The sequence below is a fragment of the Lutra lutra genome, chromosome 16, assembly GCF_902655055.1.
Source record: "Lutra lutra chromosome 16, mLutLut1.2, whole genome shotgun sequence".
Classification (NCBI taxonomy): Eukaryota; Metazoa; Chordata; class Mammalia; order Carnivora; family Mustelidae; genus Lutra; species Lutra lutra.
This window is the reverse complement of record NC_062293.1, coordinates 22,484,320-22,502,829: the sequence shown is the minus strand read 5'-3', so window position 1 is coordinate 22,502,829 and position 18,510 is coordinate 22,484,320. Positions and strand designations below refer to the sequence as shown.

At 39.6% G+C, this 18,510-nt stretch overlaps 1 protein-coding gene across 18 annotated transcripts in view; it reads left to right on the top strand.

Moving 5' to 3' along the window:
* CDK12 (cyclin dependent kinase 12) overlaps nt 1-18,510 on the top strand; it is an 84,533-nt gene that overhangs the window by 41,674 nt on the left and 24,349 nt on the right. For 12 of the 18 annotated variants that reach the window (XM_047706210.1, XM_047706213.1, XM_047706212.1 and 9 more), the window contains exons 11-14: nt 893-1,024; nt 3,122-3,333; nt 4,489-4,941; nt 8,776-9,193. In XM_047706210.1, the coding sequence (XP_047562166.1) occupies nt 893-1,024; nt 3,122-3,333; nt 4,489-4,941; nt 8,776-9,193 (1,215 nt within the window). Of the gene's footprint in view, nt 1-892; nt 1,025-3,121; nt 3,334-4,488; nt 4,942-7,769; nt 8,624-8,775; nt 12,645-18,510 lie in introns of those variants that run through there. The other 6 variants (XM_047706200.1, XM_047706199.1, XM_047706215.1 and 3 more) reach the window with 4 other exon arrangements.

Sequence of the window (18,510 nt, the reverse complement as noted above, 5' to 3'; positions counted from 1 at the left end):
CAGGAAAACATTTTATCTTCGAACAGTATATGAATTTTACCATAGTGCTGTTGTAATTTTCTCTTATGGAGGCTTTATTTTATTTTTTATTTTTTTATTTATTGATTTGAGAGAGATTCAGAGAGAGAGAGACAGACAGACAGCAGGGGGAGAGCGGCCTGACATGGGGCTCAGTCCCAAGAGCTGGAGATAACGACCTGAGCCAAAGGCAGACACTTAACCATCTGAGCCATGCAGGCGCCCCTGCTTTATCTATTTATTCATTCATTTATTTAGATTTTATTTATTTATTTGAGAGAGAGGGAGTGAGAGAGAGAGCACGAGTAGGGCAGAGAGGGAGCTGGGCTGGGCAGAGGGAGAGGGAGAAGCAGATTCCCCGCTGAGCAAGGAGCCTGATGTAGGACTCGATCCCAGGACCTTGAGATCATGACCTAAGCCAAAGGCAGTTGCCTAACCAACTGAGCCACCCAGTGCCTTACTTTTTTTTTTTTTTTTTTTAAGTTTTGATTTTATTTAAGTATTCTCTACACTCAACGTGGGGCTGGTACTCATGACCCCAAGATCAAGAGTTGCATGCTCTTCCAACTAAGTCAGCCAGATGCCCCTGAAGGCTTTAGGTGATAGAAAACCATTTTATTGTGAACAATATAAGTTTTCTCATGGTCCTTTTGATCTTCCCACAATAAAAAAGAGAATGGAACTGCTGGCTTCATGTTTTCTACCTGTATTACAGCATTGCATGAATCCTGTGTGGGAGCAAATCTGCTTGCTTGTTTAGCCAGCTTCTAGCTCCTTTCCACAGTTCTACATGGAGCTGGAAATTCAGAGACCTTTGACAGAAGGTTACAGGTTTAAGAACTCTGGGATCATTTTGAATTTGTTCTTTCCACAGCATTCCTTCAGCAGCACTTGATTTACTGGACCACATGCTAACACTAGATCCTAGCAAACGTTGCACGGCTGAACAGACTTTACAGAGTGACTTCCTTAAAGATGTTGAGCTCAGCAAAATGGATCCTCCAGAGTAAGTGCTGCTGGCCAAGTAGTGACCCTAAACCTCTCATTAAGCCTCAGGAGATGAGAAACTCAAAACAATAGGTTTTTAGAAGGAACTCCAAATGACTAAGTCCAGAATGGAGAGGTACCCTTGAATATTATGATTGATAAGAGGTTTGTTTATTGCTCTATGTTTTCTTTTTAAATAAGGAATAGATTTAGTTATGATATTTGTTCTAATTTGACTCAAGCTGTCTTTTGTCCCTGAATCCCCAGCATTTTGCCTTGTACAACTTCTTTGAAAATATTCTTCTAGTTTTTGCTCTTACCTTTTTCATTTGCTTGAATCTCCAATGTCTGGTGACCGTGTATATCCCATATTTGGAAAGACAATCCTAATTTTAAATAGTTTGCATCACTGTCAGGTCATATAACCCGAATTTTGATGTTGAAAATAGAGTGTTTGAATGTGTGTCTCTCTCAGCAGAATCTTCTGTATTTTCTATATTCTGTAGGATCTTCTAAGGTTCTATACTCATGTTTCACATTTGGCAGATAAAAAGTCTTATATCTTTGAATTTATCATTGACAGCATTACAGCTTTCATGTCAGAGTCCTTGGGTATTTTTTTCTTACATAAAGAAACTGTCTTAAAGAGATACATTATTTATTTATTTATTTATTTATTTATTTATTTATTTACAAAAGATTTTGTTTATTTGACAGAGAGACACACAGTGAGAGAGGGAACACAAGCAGGGGGAGTGGGAGAGGGAGAAGCTGGCTTCCCGCAGAATGGGGAGCCTGACGCACGGTTGTATTCCAGAACCCCTGAGATCATGACCTGAGCCAAAGGCAGATGCTTAATGACTGAGCCACCCAGGTGCCCCGAAATACACAGTATTTAAAGACTGAGTGGGGGGTGCCTGGCTGGCTCAGTGGGTTAAGCCGCTGCCTTCGGCTCAGGTCATGATCTCAGGGTCCTGGGATCGAGGCCCACATCGGGCTCTCTGCTCAGCAGGGAGCCTGCTTCCCTCTCTCTCTCTGCCTGCCTCTCTGTCTACTTGTGATCTCTGTCTGTCAAATAAATAAATAAAATCTTTAAAAAAAAAAAAAAAAGACTGGGTGGTAACTATAAATCTACTTGTTTCAAAGAAATGTCCATATTTATTCATTTTTATTTACTGCACTAGAATTTTGATACATTGAATGTGGATTGAAATACATAAACTTTTTACTGAAATTTGGGAGCTCTTATAGGGAGATTTTGACTCTGGTAATCTTTATTGTAATAAGATTTGCATAATCAAATATAAGGAAATCTGGAAATGTATATTAAATTTTACTAATAAACCCCACAAAATATCGAGCCATGGAAATTCATTGGGTAGAAAGAAGAAAAGAACCCGTTTTTTGGTCCTCACAGATCAAATAAAACATAAATTGATTTTTCACAAAGGTGATTTAATAATACTGTACTTTAGTGGTCTACCACCTTGCCTGGACTTTTTTGTAGATACTAACAAGCTGGTCATCTCTGTCCTGTTTATTCCCAATTGAAACTTGACCAATAAAGTTCTCTTTTATTCTTGTTATGTAAAGCAAGAATAGTTATAAGACTTAATTATTTGGAATGTGGGCATTTATATAGTAGGTATGTCACTGATATTAGCAAGACCCTCATTTCTCACTGTAAATGTGTCTTTTTTTTAAAAAATATTTTATTTATTTGACAGAGATCACAAGTAGGCAGAGAGGTAGGCAGAGAGAGGGGGGGAGAAGGAGGCTCCCCGCTCCCCGCTGAGAGGCTCGATCCCAGGACCCTGCGATCATGACCTGAGCCAAAGGCAGAGGCTTAACCCACTGAGCCACCCAGGCGCCTCTTCATTTCTCACTCTAGAGGTCTCTTGGGCTTTTGGACTTTTATTTCCTTAGACTACCTACCATACGCCATGATACCTTTTACAGTGCTACTATCTATTTACTAATATTTCTAGTTACTTTTATTTATGTTATTCTTTTCATTTCCTTCTGCTCTTTGCCTTCACATTTTAATCTCTTGTTCCTCCATTCACTCACTGTTGCTGTCCCACACACATTTCCCCTTTGCTTTCTCTTTTTGCAGCCTCCCCCACTGGCAGGATTGCCATGAATTATGGAGTAAGAAACGGCGACGACAGCGACAGAGTGGTGTTGTGATAGAAGAGCCACCTCCTTCCAAAGCCTCTCGGAAAGAAACTACCTCAGGGACAAGTGCTGAGCCTGTGAAGAATAGCAGCCCAGCACCACCTCAGCCTGCTCCTGGCAAGGTGGAGCCTGGGACTGGGGATGCAATAGGTCAGTTCTAGGATGGAGTTTTTGTGCTTTAAGGACATTAGGGCAGGTTTTGATGGTCAAGTGCAAGAATGCATGCGTGCATGTGTGTTTTCGTTTTTAGCCACTGAAGCATTAATAAAGAAGTGACCTCATTATGAGGAGAAGGAGCTAAACCAAGTTTTGTACATGTGGTCTAGAAAGTCTACAGTATTTTCCTTTCAAGAAAGTGGGAATGCTATATCTTAACTAGATGTATAGTATAAATCATTAAATAGGCCAAATTTAAGGTTCATTTACCCATGGTTTTCTTTTCTTTTTTAAGATTTTTTATTTATTTATTTGACAGACAGAGATCACAAGTAGGCAGAGAGGTGGGCAAAGAGAGAGGAAGGGAAGCGGGCTCCCTGCTGAGCAGAGAGCCCGATGCAGGGCTCGATCCCAGGACCCTGGGATCATGACCTGAGCTGAAGGCAGAGGCTTTAACCAACTGAACCACCCAGGCACCCCCTACCCATGGTTTTCTAACATGTGTTTTGAAACCCTGTTTATGTTAGATTTGCTAAGCCCTTCTTAGAGTCTAATCATTTAAATCACAATTGCTATTAAATGTAGTTAGTTCTGTGGAAGCTTATTTGATCTAAATATATCCAAAACTGTGTAATAGTGAACAGTTATAATAAAGTGGTTGTCCTGTGGTACCATCAGTTTTTCTGAACTATAGGTATTCTTTCCATGGCTCACTTTCCTTTCCCTGTCCACCTATAAGATTGGTTTTTAACACTGGCTGCACATTCAGATCATCTGGGAAACTTGAAAAGCAAATACTCCTGAACAATTGCCAGATCTCTGGGGGTGGAAACTGAAGCATCTGAATTTTACAATCTCTTCTAGTAATTCTGATGTGCAATAAGGGTTATAAGTCACTGATCTTGAAGAATATAGATAAAATGAGATCAGTTTTACTCACAGTACAGAGATGTTTTAGCTTGTTCCTGTATTTTGAAGTGAAAATATAAAGAATAACAAATTGTCATGACACTTTGAGGCATGAAAAATGAGATATTCAAAATGAAACTTCATGCTTTGAATATTGTTAAGTTGCCGTTGCCAGTTGAAGAAGCCAGAGGTCCTTAACCTGCCTCATCCTCTTATATTGGCTCCACTCTCTGTCCACAGGCCTCGGTGACATCACACAGCAGTTGAATCAAAGTGAATTGGCAGTGTTACTGAATCTGCTGCAGAGCCAAACCGACCTGAGCATCCCTCAAATGGCTCAGCTGCTTAACATCCACTCTAACCCAGAGATGCAGCAGCAGCTGGAGGCCCTGAACCAATCCATCAGTGCCCTAACTGAAGCCACTTCCCAGCAGCAGGACTCAGAGCCCTTGGCCCCAGAAGAGTCTTTGAAGGAGGCACCTCCTGCCCTAGTGGTCCAGCCTTCAGCAGAACAGACAAGCTCTGAAGCTTCAAGCACACCAGCTGACATGCAGAATATGTTGGCAGTTCTTTTGAGTCAGCTGATGAAAACCCAGGAGCCAGCAGGCAGCCTGGAGGAAAACAGCAGTGACAAGAACAGTGGGCCACAGGGGCCCCGAAGAACTCCCACAATGCCACAGGAGGAGGCAGCAGGTAAACAGACCGGTCATGAATCTCATTGAGCTCAGGTGCTGTTGATCCTCTTAAAAATCTCTTTAACATTTTCTTTTTCACATCAGTGGCCTCAGTTTCAGTTTTCTGTAACCTAGCCTACAGGAGAACATAGCACCCAATGATGTATTTCTTGCCTGGCTTCTATTTAAGTCTCAGAGCTTCTCAAAGCACTTTTCATATACTGATTGTTTTTCCATTTCCTAGGAGGTAGGTAAGTAAAGCCTCTGTATCTAACCCAAGGAAACCACAACCATACCTAGTGATACATCTTGAATCACTGTGAGAATGGTGGCCAACTAGTACTAGCACTTGAAAATCTGCCTTCCAAATAAACCATCATCAGATTGTACAAATAGTCAATTTTACTGTAGTATGTAGTGATTACTGGATACCAGTCTTACCTGAAAGATATAGTAAAAAAATAAAATGCCATTGTTAATCTCCTGAGGAGTAATATAGAAATATTTCTAAGTAGATAACTAACACCATACATTTCCTTTCCCCCAAAATTAGAGTGTATAAAAATGCTTTTTCAAAACCTGTGTTCCTAAAAGAGACAATTGAATGGACCCCAAATTAGGAAGTGAGCATTACATAAAGAAAAATCTAAGAAAAGGAAATATATTATACCTTGGTCTGGCATGACCACACCACACAATTTTATTAGAGGAAAAAAAAGTTTAAATTTTCTAATTCTCATTCACAGTCTTTTTGCAAAATGCTTACTTATGTGAAAGTGTTTTCAACTTGTTGGAAATTTTCGCTGTCCATGAAGACCCCATGAATTGGGGAATGAGAAGAGGCACAAGGGCTGAGGAGGTACACTAACCTTCAACTTTAGGTTGTCCTACATTCGCATTTCATACAGGATGGTGCAGAAAGTATATGCCTTTTTTCAACTGGTATACAAATATATGTTATTTTTCACACATGCAAAGCTTTTTAAAATTGGAAGATAACATAAATAAAATTAACCCCTTTACAGATAGGGAAACTGAAATCCAAGAAGCCTGCCTGTGGTCTCACTGCTGGAACCATATTATTGGCAGAGGCAGAATTAGGACTGGCATACTTTTCTTAATATGTTTTTTTTTTTAATGTGTTTTCTAATTCACTTTGTTTTCCTGTCATACTGATTCCAGTTGCTTTTAAGAGACTAGAACATGGAATAACAGAGACAGCTAATCTAGAATCAAAGCAGGCCTTTTTGCCTCCTCTCCCACACCTTCCTTCTCCTCCCCACCCCAGCAGAAAAATTCAGCTATAATCAAAATACCTGGAAGAACTCATTCAAATTAAATAATACAGGAATTGAAAGAAATTTACCCAATAATTGAGCTAACAAGCTGTCAGCCAAATGGTGAGATTGAGCTAAAATTAAGGCCTGGCCTATGGCCAGAAATTGTTGGGTTTACTTTTCAAAGGAGAGTGAAAATACCAATCCTTAGTATTACCCACGGATTATCCAGTTTTCCCTATCTCTCCTGTTTCTGTTTCTCCCCTGCTGCCTCTCTTTTAGCCGTTTTACTGTTCATTACCATTTCCACCAGAGGGCAGACTGAATAAGCCAGAGAAGGTGAAAATCTATGACTTTGGCTATGTTTAGCTACTCTTTACTTGTGTGGGGAAAGGGTTAAGATTGGAATTTAATAAATCAATCAAAATATTTAAGTTATTTATACATTTCATTAATAACTCCCTCCGTTAGTACAGACTGTTAAGAATTGGAAATATTATTAACACTAAATGTTATAATAGTATGATTTTTTAAATGTGCTCTTTACTTTTTTAAGAAGTTTTATTTAATAGTTCTTTACAATCTGCTTTTCTACATTGAGGTAGTTTCTATTCTCATACATGTGAATTTGAACTCAAGAATTAGTTCTCTTGAAACACAGCTAGAGTATTTACATAAAAGGCAGAGTTCAAGTATGAAAAGTAGTATAGTTGGAAGAATAAGTTTAGCTTTGCTTACTTTTGCAGTAAGGCATTTTTAAAGTTGTTTACCATTGGTATTAAAAAAGCTGGTGTTTTATGTATAGTCCAAAAATACTTCTAAATATAAGTGGTACTGAGATGTCTTATGTAGTGAGATATATAGTATGGCAGCAAGGAGCTCCAAGATCTATAGATGTTTGTAGTCCAGTTAGCGCTCCTTTCTCAGTGTATCTTCTTTTCAATTGTGAGTTTTCTATAGCTAATTTTTTGTCCTTAAATTCATTTTTACCTACCACCTAGTCAAACAACCGATCTGTCAACAAGCAACTTGGGTGGGTACGGTATACAGGGTGACCAACTCATCTCTGTAACTGTCGTGGTTTTAAAACTGAAAGTCAGCAACCTGAGAAACCTGCTCAGTCCCAGGCAACTTGGGACTGTTGGCCCCCCTACTTGTATGTTACATATAGCACCTGAACTTATCTTTCCAGGGTACAACGTTACAATATTGTGTTTTCAGAGTACTTTCACCTGCATGCTAAAAGAATACATACTTAATTTACTGATTGTCTTTGCAAAATATAATTGTGGTAAATATGCTACCAAAATACTTTATAACTAAAAACTATTTTTGGCTTGTCTGAGTAATGACTCTTATATCAGTAGCTCAGATAATAAAGAATTGACTATATGGGCATTTAAAAATACAGTTCCATAGGGAACAGAAAAATCAATCTTTTGGAAGATAACCCAAAACATTAAACCTTTTCTTCAGCAGGGTGACTCCTAACTCTTTAAAAACACTGTTCTGATTGTACTTGCTTTTGTATGTCCTCAAACTCACACCATTTTACATCTCTACTCTCTAGCCTTGGCAGGAGTTACCAGACAATGATTGCCATGCTTAGGTAAATTTAGCCAACGGGGGTTGGGGCGTGCGGGTGTGGGAATGTGGGGAGTGGTTCAAGAAAGACAAAGATCTTTGGAAAGACAGAGTGTAGTATATAAGTTCAACATTTCTAAATACTCAGTTCTTGTCACCATCTCCAAGATAAACTGATGTTTATCAATAGCCCATTCATTCTGCATGACATTACTATAGTGATTTTTTTCATAGCATGGAAAAAAATGCAAGAGGTTGGGAAACAAAATAGAAAATATGATAGATTAGTCTTTATCATTACTGTAACATAGAAAGCTGAATGACAGAATGGTGGTTAATATCCCTTTCTTCAGAATGTGATTATGGGGAAAGGGGACTAAAGTTTGGAGAAGCAAGTGTATATTTAAACGTGACGGTGATGAAAGGTTTTTACTTTATTACATCTCTCCTGTATATTCTTTTAAGTTCTATTTCAGGTGTTAACCTTATATCATCAAATGTTCTGTAAAATGTGTTAGCTAAGTCCGTGCAAGGTCTTCTATTGTACAACAAGATTATGTGCTAGAAATGTGACCACAACATGTGTATTATTTCCTCTCATCTTCCTTCTTTCTACGTTATTTTCATTAATGTTTTGATCCAACAGCAAAAAGGGGTGGGGAGGCTGCTAACAGCCTACATATTAGAACAGTTCCTTAAGGAAGGAAATGGAGGAAATCTCAGACAAAAATCAGGACAATCATTTGAAACATACGAGCTTTTTTACACCAGCTGTTAGATTCATAATGCAACTGTTTTATTTTAATCACTTGATTTTATTTATAAATTGCAATTTCCTGATCCCAAGATTTTATTCTTTATATATATATGGTTACTTGTATTGATATTTGTTTATGTTGGGCAGTGTATGTGTGTGTATGTGTGTGTGTGTTTGTGTTTATAATCACATGTGATTTTTAAGATGGTGTTTAAAAGAAGTAACCCTTCCACAGCATGTCCTCCTCACATTCTTCCACCAGAGAAGAGGCCCCCTGAGCCCCCCGGACCTCCACCGCCGCCACCTCCACCCCCTCTGGTTGAAGGCGATCTTTCCAGCGCCCCCCAGGAGTTGAACCCAGCCGTGACAGCCGCCTTGCTGCAACTTTTATCCCAGCCTGAAGCAGAGCCTCCTGGCCACCTGCCACATGAGCACCAGGCCTTGAGACCAATGGAATACTCCACCCGACCCCATCCCAACAGGACTTACGGAAACACTGATGGGCCTGAAACAGGGTTCAGTGCCACTGACACTGATGAACGCAACTCTGGTCCAGCTTTGACAGAATCCTTGACCCAGACCCTGGTGAAGAACAGGACCTTCTCAGGCTCTGTGAGCCACCTTGGGGAGTCCAGCAGTTACCAGGGCACAGGGTCAGTGCAGTTCCCAGGGGACCAGGACCTCCGTTTTGCCAGGGTCCCCTTACCATTACACTCAGTGGTCGGGCAACCATTCCTGAAGGCTGAGGGAAGCAGCAACTCTGTGGTACATGCAGAGACCAAATTGCAGAACTATGGGGAGCTGGGGCCAGGAAACACTGGAGCCAGCAGTTCAGGAGCAGGCCTTAACTGGGGGGGCCCAGCTCAGTCTTCTGCTTATGGAAAACTCTATCGGGGGCCTACAAGAGTCCCGCCAAGAGGGGGAAGAGGGAGAGGAGTTCCTTACTAACCCAGAGACTTCAGTGTCCTGAAAGATTCCTTCCCTATTCATCCTTCCATCCAGTCCTCTGAAACATTAATGAAATCATTTGCCAGAGCGAGGTAATCATCTGCATTTGGCTACCGCAAAGCTGTCTGTTGTATTCCTTGCTCACTTGCTACTAGCAGGCGACTTATAAAATAATGATGTTGGCACCAGTTCCCCCTGAATGGGCTACAGCCAGAACAATTACTTCAGCTCTACCTAGTAGATACAAGTAGAGAATGTGGAGAGGGTCATTAAATTGAAAAGTAAATGTTGTATTAGTTCATTTGCCTGCACTTCTTGAGCAGAAGAAAAGGAGAACAGTTTTAATTTTGAGATGGCTCAGGAGAGGCTCTCTTTAGGTTTTTAAAATTTGGAGATTTTTTTATGATTTCTTTCTTTTGAATTTTGTTTTTTTGTTTTGTTTTGTTTTCCTTTAAAGATAATAGTGTTCACGATATTTGAGCTACTCTTAGGCTTTTGCTATAAGGGAAAGAGAGTGACTGGCTGATTTAAATAAATGTTTCCTTCCTCTCCACCATCTCACATTTTTGCTTTCAAGTGAACTCTTTTTTTCCCCATTGAGCATCTTGAACATAACCTTTTTTCCAAATAAATTACTCATCCTTAAAGTTTGCTCTGCTTTGGCAAAAGACATGCCCCTCTCCCTGCACATGAAGCAGGTGGTAGAAAGAGGCACTCTTGGGCATGTAGGTAGATTTACCCCATCTCTTCCCTTTTTTACCCCCTCTTTATAGAGTTTCTCATTTTCTCTCTCTCTCTCTCTCTCTTTTTGAGGCATTTGTTTGGAAAAAATTAATCGTTGAGATGCCCAAGAACCTGGGATAATCTTTACTTTTTTTGAAATAAAGGAAAGGACATTCAAACTCCTATATTGTTCTCTGTAACTTTTCAATTCTAAAATGTTTTTGTTTTTTTAAAACCATGTTCTGATGGTGAAGTTGATTTATAAATGCAGACAGTCTAGGTCATTGCTGTTGAGCTGGGGTTTAAGATGATGCCTCCATAACTAGAGGGCTAGTAAGAGCAGTTAGCATACTGTTTACACATATATTTTTATGTCAAAAAAACCTTTGAAACAGAGCATTATTGTCAAAGAGAAAAGAAATACATCCTGAAAATACATGAAAATGTAACTTAGTTTAGGGTGCATATTTTTCTGAAAATCTATCAATATCTGAGACCTTTTTTAAAAAATTTTAAAAGAACAGGCCATGAGAAAGAAACAGTATTGATATATACACATCTCAGCATGTATATCCTGCCAATTCTTTTGGGGAATTTCTTCTAGAGAGATTTGATTTTGGTTTTGTTTTTTGGTAAAAGGGGTTAAATTATGACTTCATGGCAAGAATTTTGCCTTATTATAAACAGGAAATGAAAAAGGGAAGGGCTTTCAGGGTGGGATAACTTGGGAGACTTCTCATTCTGGCTTCCATTTCTATGTGAATACCAGCATATAATGTGTTTTAAAAACATACACATTCATATAAATTATCTGCACAGACTTAGACCTTTGTGAAATGTAGATTAGGGCCCTTTTACAAAGGAAAGGCAAACATGCTTCAGCATCTTGGAGAATAGTTCTCAGAACTCAAGTGAAGTTTTGTGTTTCAATGCCAAGTTCTTATATTAAAAAATAAAAACTACTTGTAAGAGAAAGGTGCACTAATAAAAAAAAAAAAAAAACTTTAAAGAAAGAAGAACCCTCTTCAGATACTTACATGAAGACTATTTTCCCCTGTTTACTGAAATAGGTAGATATCTGGTGTGTGTATTTCTTTATTACTCTCTGGGTTTTGGTCTGGCCTTGCCCTCATGGGCAAACATTGATTAGAGGAAGAACCTTCTAGCCATTTTGGCATTGATGGCTTTTTATACCAGTGTGTCCAATTAGATTTGCTAGGCTCACTGACATGCTATTGAAAAATTCCATTACAGTTCACCTAAACGTTTTGTCTGTTGACTTCTTAGTCCTCAGACATGGGCCTTTGTATTTTAGAATATTTGAATTTGAGGCATTGGGCCCTATTCCCATTTTTGATTGAAGAACTTAAGCCTGGGATACTTTCAAAGGTATCTATTCAGTGAAAATAATTGGTCTCCCATCAAATATGAATAAAATTCTCTATATTTTAATTACATTCTGGTTATCAGCAGTCATCAATAATGTTTTTCCTTCCCCCTTCCCATCCCTTATTTTTAATTATGCCAAATATTCTAAATAATATACTTAAGTCTCCATTCCCTCATCCCTACTACTAGGGAAGGGGGTGAGTGTATGTATGGGGTGTGTGTGTGTGTGATTCCATCTCACCCCCTACCCCCATTTGGGGAGTATAGCCATTACAATGAAAAAAGTTCAGTAATTTTGACTATTTCTAAAAGCAGAGGAAAAAAGAAATCCTGGAATCTGTGTGGAGGAAGAAAAGGTATTTGTTAATTTTTCAGCTATGTTATCTATAAATGTGATAGAAGTAAAGTTTTGGCAGAATTTCAACTTGACTGTTAGAAAATTACAAACCCAGATATATTCAAAAGTGGTTTTTGTTTTGTTTTAATTATTGTACCATGGGAGATAAGTCCATTAAATACATTATTTTGAACAGATGAGAAATCTGATGCTGTTGGTGAATGAGAGGCAAAACTGGTTTGACCATGATCATTTTTGTGGTTTTGAAAACAATTTTGTTTGACCCAGTTCCTTAGTTTTTTCTTCAACTGTCCATAGGAATGATAAAATGACATCAGATACATACTTTTCAAAGCAGGGCAGTAGCACAAATTTGTAAGTAGGACTTTTTGTTAGGTTATGCCATAGACCTCACCCAGCCACTTTGTGTGTGTATGTGTGTGTAATATGCATTTATAGTTACAGTACTAAAATGGTTACCAGCAGGTTTTGAGAGAGAATGCTGCACCAGAAAAGTGTCAGTTGCCACCTCATTCTCCCTGATTTAGGTTCCTGACACTGTATTCCTTCTCTCTCTTGTTTTTGCCCCACATCGGGTGTACCTTGTCTATGTACAGATATTTTGTAATATATTAAAATTTTTTCTTTCAGTTTATAAAAATGGAAAGTGGAGATTGGAAAATTAAATATTTCCTGTTACTATACCACTTTTGCTCCATTGCATTTACTTCTTAACCTGTAGCCTCTGAGCAGATCTAATTGCATGTAAAGGGTTTTTTCCTCCACTTTATCTTAGGAGTTCTTTGTCTCAGAATCTCTATAGTCTCATAAAATATTAAAAAAAAAAAAGTTCTCAGGGTTTGAAGAGGTGCTTCAAAACACAAGGCTAGGAACTAGAGAAGAAAAAAGTTGGGGAAACTGTAAGGTGATTTTTTTTTTTTCTTTTTAAGTAGAAATAGTTACACAAATGATGGTGCCAGGCCATTGAAAGAGTTGAGCCTCATGTGCCCTGACTCCTCCTGAAAGGAGAGATAAGTGGTTTGAGCTCAACTTGTCAATGAAATTTGTCAATGGAAGTTGGTAAGAGGCTGTTTAGAATAGTCTCTTAAATATAACGACTCCCCCACTACTTCTTATGTGACCATGAGTAGAGTAGGCATGGAGATTAGTGTTCCTAGCTCTGTTGAGATTTCCTGATGTGTTGCCAATCCAGGAAATGAGTAAAGTTGTTTATAAGGGTAAAATTCCTATTATCTTCAAAATCTTTCCTGTCTCCAGGAGAGAATTGTTTTCCCATCTCTTTCATGGTTTAGGACACTGAGAACTAAAATTTCCCTTGTGTATGCTGCAGTCCTGCTAGTTATGACCTAAGTAGGCAGACAGCAAATAAAACCCATTAGAAGACAGGAAGAGGAGCGATAGGTTATCAGGAAGTTGTTGGTGGGGTGAGCAATCATATAAGGTTAAAGGGTACACCAGAACAAGGAAATTAGGAAGATGAATTCAAATACTGGTGATGAGGGTTGCCAATCTGTTTATGAATCCCCAAAGTTTATGATGTTCCCTTGCCTGTGGGCTGTCTTTACCCAGAATGAGAATGGAGAGCTCAAGATTGTTCCAATTCTTGGAATCCTGTGTTCCTGGTTAGCCTCCAGAGAAAAGGAATTTGTTTTTGGTCTTTATTATAATTTCAGATTCATGACTAGGAGTGTGAACTTCAACCTATTAGATAATACTGTTTCCACTTCATAGCAGTGGCAGTCTTTTTATTTCTGGGCCTAAAGGCTGAGGACCTAACTAACATGGACTTTTTTTTTTTCTCTATCACAGCCAAGGCTATTTCTAATTAAAGACCATGCTGTTTTGGTATATACATTTCTTAAGCACTGTCTTTTCCCAGACAGGTATCCTTAACTATAATGGTAAAGTTAATGCCTCCAGGAAGTTAACAGTTAATGTTCTTCATGCTGGGATTTCCTTTGTTATTAAAGATTTCCCCATAGTTTGTGTTTCAGGTATGGAGTTACTTTTCAGTTCACAATTTAGTAATCCTGAAGGGCTAGGTGGAATGGAAGTGGGGAGTTTCTCAAGTGAGTAAATATTCAACCATTCCAGGGGAGAGGTGAAACTGCTAAGTCTTTTGGTTGTCTGGGAGGCAAGGTGAGCATTTCTGGACACGCTGGTTAAGTTTACTGTCCAGGTGTGGCATTTCTCATCTATAGGGATACTTTTAATGTTCCTGTAACCTTAAGAATACTCTCAAGTGAACATTTACTTCAAGGTAGGGTTGAAAGACTTTGGGGGAAGTATGACACCCAGAGGAATTGCTGGTGGTACTCTACCACTCCTCCCCATGTGCAGCCATCTCCATTTCCTGTCCACCCACTTTTCATTTCCTGTTTTTCACTCACTGCCCAGCTTGCATGCATTAGGCCTACCAGAGGTATTGATTGCTTAATCCTACAGGATATTTAGAGTTACTCGTGCTTCCTAGTTTTGAAGGGTAATAGAGGCAACTGAGAAGACAAATGTCTATTCCAGATCCTCAACTTACTGGGCAAGAGGTGAGGGAAGAAGGAAAATAACCATGCTTTCTTACTACAAAGGAGATTTTAATTTATGTTGTGTGGGGTACAAGAGATTCCTTTACTGGTCTAGGAAGGGCAGGAAGTCTCACCACTTCAATTCATCCTCTTACCTCATATCCTCAGACATGCTTTTGGTGATGACATTTCTGAGCTCAGCTGCAGATGGTGTCTGTGGGAAGTAAAGCTTGGTGAGTGAGAAGAGGGCCCTGCTATCCATAAGAAAGCAGATGAGGATTGCTTTGATGCCCTGGTGATTAATCACTAAAGTGCCAAAACGCTTTGGCCACTGAATTGCTCTCCTACCTATTTCAAAAGTTAGTCCAAGGCTGAGAGAAAGGGGCTGATAATGAAGTTTGTCTTTAATACTCTCTAGATGGGTGCTTGTTAGTGAAAATTCTCAATTTGTAGCCCATAGCTACAGCATACTTCTCTAGAATAAGAGAATATAGCCATAAAGCAAGTTCACTTAGACATAGTTTTCCTAGGACTTGGAAATAGATGGATTTTTAGGTGGTTTTGCTCTGGTGTGGTTGTAAACAATAGATAATGTTGATAGTTCCAAAGGAATGAAGGGCATTTTATCCAAGCCAAACCATCTGTACAGGGATGCAGCATGGAGAAACCCCACAAAGGCTACAATGTAACAGAGCTAAGTGAAAAACAAAGCTTGGGTCTTGGAGGATGTTTTTTTCTTTACCTTCAGGAGCCTGTTCTGATGGCTGTCTGAGGGAGAGGATCCTTTTACCTCCTGTGTCTCAGAACTACAACAATACATACCTTGTAGGTGAGGTGAGGATCTGCTTTTAGACAGATAACCCTCCCACCAAGGGTAATGCAATTTTGAATGCTCTTGGGCCCTGGAAAAAAGAAGCTGAATTCAAAGACTTAGAGGAGTCTGATCCCTTTTATAAATTCAGGAACTTCTGAGTGTGGCCTTATTACCACTATTTGTATTTTATGTTAGGGAGCCAAAGGCCTCACACAATACGAAGCAATATGAGAAGGAGATGTAAATAAGGGGAAGAAGGAGATCTGTAGAGCAGGCTGCAGAAAGACACTTAGGGTATACTTGCTTTTAAAGAATACATAGAGATAGGGGGTAGAAGGAAGAATTATGGTTGGGCTAGTTAAAAGGGATAACTGCCTTAAGTTTCACAGTTCATTTTAGGGAGGCCCCATTAAAGGAACACTTGAGTAAAGAGTTCCTTTTGATTACAGTAGTGTTACCTTTATGGTTGGAGGATGGGCCTTAGAAACTTAGGTTGGGAGATTTTTTGAAGATGTTTTCACTTAGGGAAGCTTGATTATATCAGGAAAATAATATTGGGAAATTTTGCCTCCCACTGCTACCTATGTAGTTCAAGAGAATAATTAAGAAATGAGGAAGGGATGATATGGATGCATCACTTTAAAAAAGTTACTTGTATTTTTGGAGTTTTAAAACTCTTGAAAGTGGTTTTGTGTATTTTAGGCTAACCTGGAAATCAGGGTTATTCCTCTCTCCTTTTTTTTAGATCCAAGTGAAGGCAGTGCATAGAAGAGTAAACAAACCAGAATATGTGAATTATGAAGAGTCACAGACTGTTAGAACTACAAAAGGACATTAGTTTGTCTAGTTCAATGCTGTCTAGCCAGTGAACAAATAGGCCCAGAAAGGTTGAGAACCTGTGGTTTGGGGAAGAAGGAGGGAGAGAATAGGAACTAATGTTGTCCGGGAACTCACCATGTGTCAGGCACTGTGCTAAATGCTTTACTTTTATTATCTTGATCATCAAGCACCTTGAGGCCAAAGGATGGAAGGAGTAAAAGGAAAATCCCTCTTATTATTCTGAGCAGTAAGTAGGTGATAAAGGGGAGTGGCAGATCACTATTTCCTGTCTAACTACATAGGGTTAAACTACAGGAATTGAAGAGTCAGTGTTTGAGAGTGAGGTTAATCTAAGCAAGTACTCACTAAATAGTTGAGACTCATGATTAACTTCTCTATTTCAGGGGACGTTCCAAAAATGTGATGGTCAGAGGTAGGCTAGAGGCAGAGCTAGTTGAGAACAAGATTACTTTTGGCTTTGGGGTTGATTTGCATTCTAGAAAATCAGTCCACAACCTGAGAATATAGATTAATCTTACAAATAAGGAACAAAGTGGGGCATCTCATCCTATGGGGTGGTCAAAGAAAATAGTGTTTATATCCTAAGAATCAAGGAGATAAACAAATGTCTTTGGTGACTGTGCTTGTTTTTGGGTTTTTGTTTTGTAGCACACTTTGAAGTCATGAAACAATTTATAATTTTGGAAAGACTCGGTATCAAGTTCAATGTTGATAGGAGCAGGTGGCAGCCTGAACATTGCTCTTGAGAATGAGATTTTATTCCTTGTAGTTGTTTGATATGATATCCCAAGTGTTGTACCATGAGGGCTGCTTCGGCAGGGACCAGTAATGTCATTAGCAGAGTCATGTCCTGAGTACAGGACAACTTCTGGGGAAGATTAAGGGAGGATCTCAGTTTTTAAAGAAGCTTCTGGATCAAGTGAGTTGGGTCTTATACTTGGGTGAGAAGTAAGGAATCAGTATTTATAAGTCAGTACATTAATGCAGGCTATAAAACAAAATAGTAACCTAGTACAGAAGTAGCCAGAGCCAAGAAATAATTCAAAAAGTTAGAATTAACCAGAAAAGATTCTTTGAAAGTAAAGAAGATAGGGGAACAGATGAGGTGTTCAGATGAAGAAAACTTACAGAAGAATGTTTATGTGTGTTTTGTGCAGAAGGCTATGAATGAGCTACTCAGGGTGGTAAAGGAGAAGAATATTAAGAAATAAAGTTGGAGGAGCAGTCTTGTGGGCCTGAATGAGGAGTTCGGATTTGATTTGGTAAGCATTAGCAGGAAGCAGAGTATGATGGAATGAATATGATGTTGAGGACTTTCGCAGATGTACTGGGTCAAGGAAGCTGGCTATCTTGGTAGGATACTTTTGTTCTTGTCCAGATATGGGGCCCTGAGGGCCTGCACTAGAGTGGGACAAAGAGAATGAGAAAAAAAGAAGGGGGTCCATAGGAGTTAGCAAGGCTTGATGATAGTTTGGATGTGAGAGATGACCCCAGGACATTAATCCTATTGATGGTGGTGAGAGCTTGGAAAGAGGTTGCTGCTTTGTTTTTATGAATTGGGAAGTGTTTACTTCATTAACCAATTGATAGGATACGTCTTTGTTTAGTATTTCAAGGTCTGGGTGGGGAGCAGTCAGCACCCCTAGGAAATAGCGAAGTGTGTGGTGTGCGTCCAGATGATCATCTGCACTCTGCCCTGGGCAGGTGGGAGATCCAGGTGAAAGAGAGCTTATTGCTGGGGTGTTCCCGCAGACTTCAAGAATGCTATTCCTCTCCAGATCTAGGAAAGAAAATAGTTTTTTGCCAGTTTCTTCCCCTTTAATGCTTTGAAAATGGGATATGACTAGCCTGTGGCAGCATGTGCCTGTGGATGCACAATTCTCTGGCTTGTTTCTTGGAAGGCCTTTTTCTGTCCCTCCCTGGGGGTCATTTGTATCTCTGGTTCCTGCTCCCAGAGCCATAAAGTGGGAGCCCCCATTTATTAATTGGGTTGGGATTGGGGAGGGGGTCCACGGGGGACTCTTTAGTGCAGCAGGCGGGGGTCTTCCCGAATGAGCCCATTAGCCAGCCCCAATGGCAGCTGAAACGGGGCTGCAGCCAAGTCCTCTCCGTTTCAAAAACCCTCCATCGCCTGCAGCAGATCAGAACAAGGCCTGCGGGAGCCCTTAGCTTCTGATTGCAGCTGTGAGGAAGGACAAAACAATTTATAGGAAGCCAAGTAGCTCCTGTCTCACTATTTCTTCCTTTCTGACTTTGGGGAGGGACAAGACTGGGATGTGGTCCCCCCACACTCCATAGCTTCTTACAAGGCAGGTATAGGCCTACAGTAGGAGAGAACAGTAGTGAGTGTATTTGTGCTGATGGGACATTTATGTC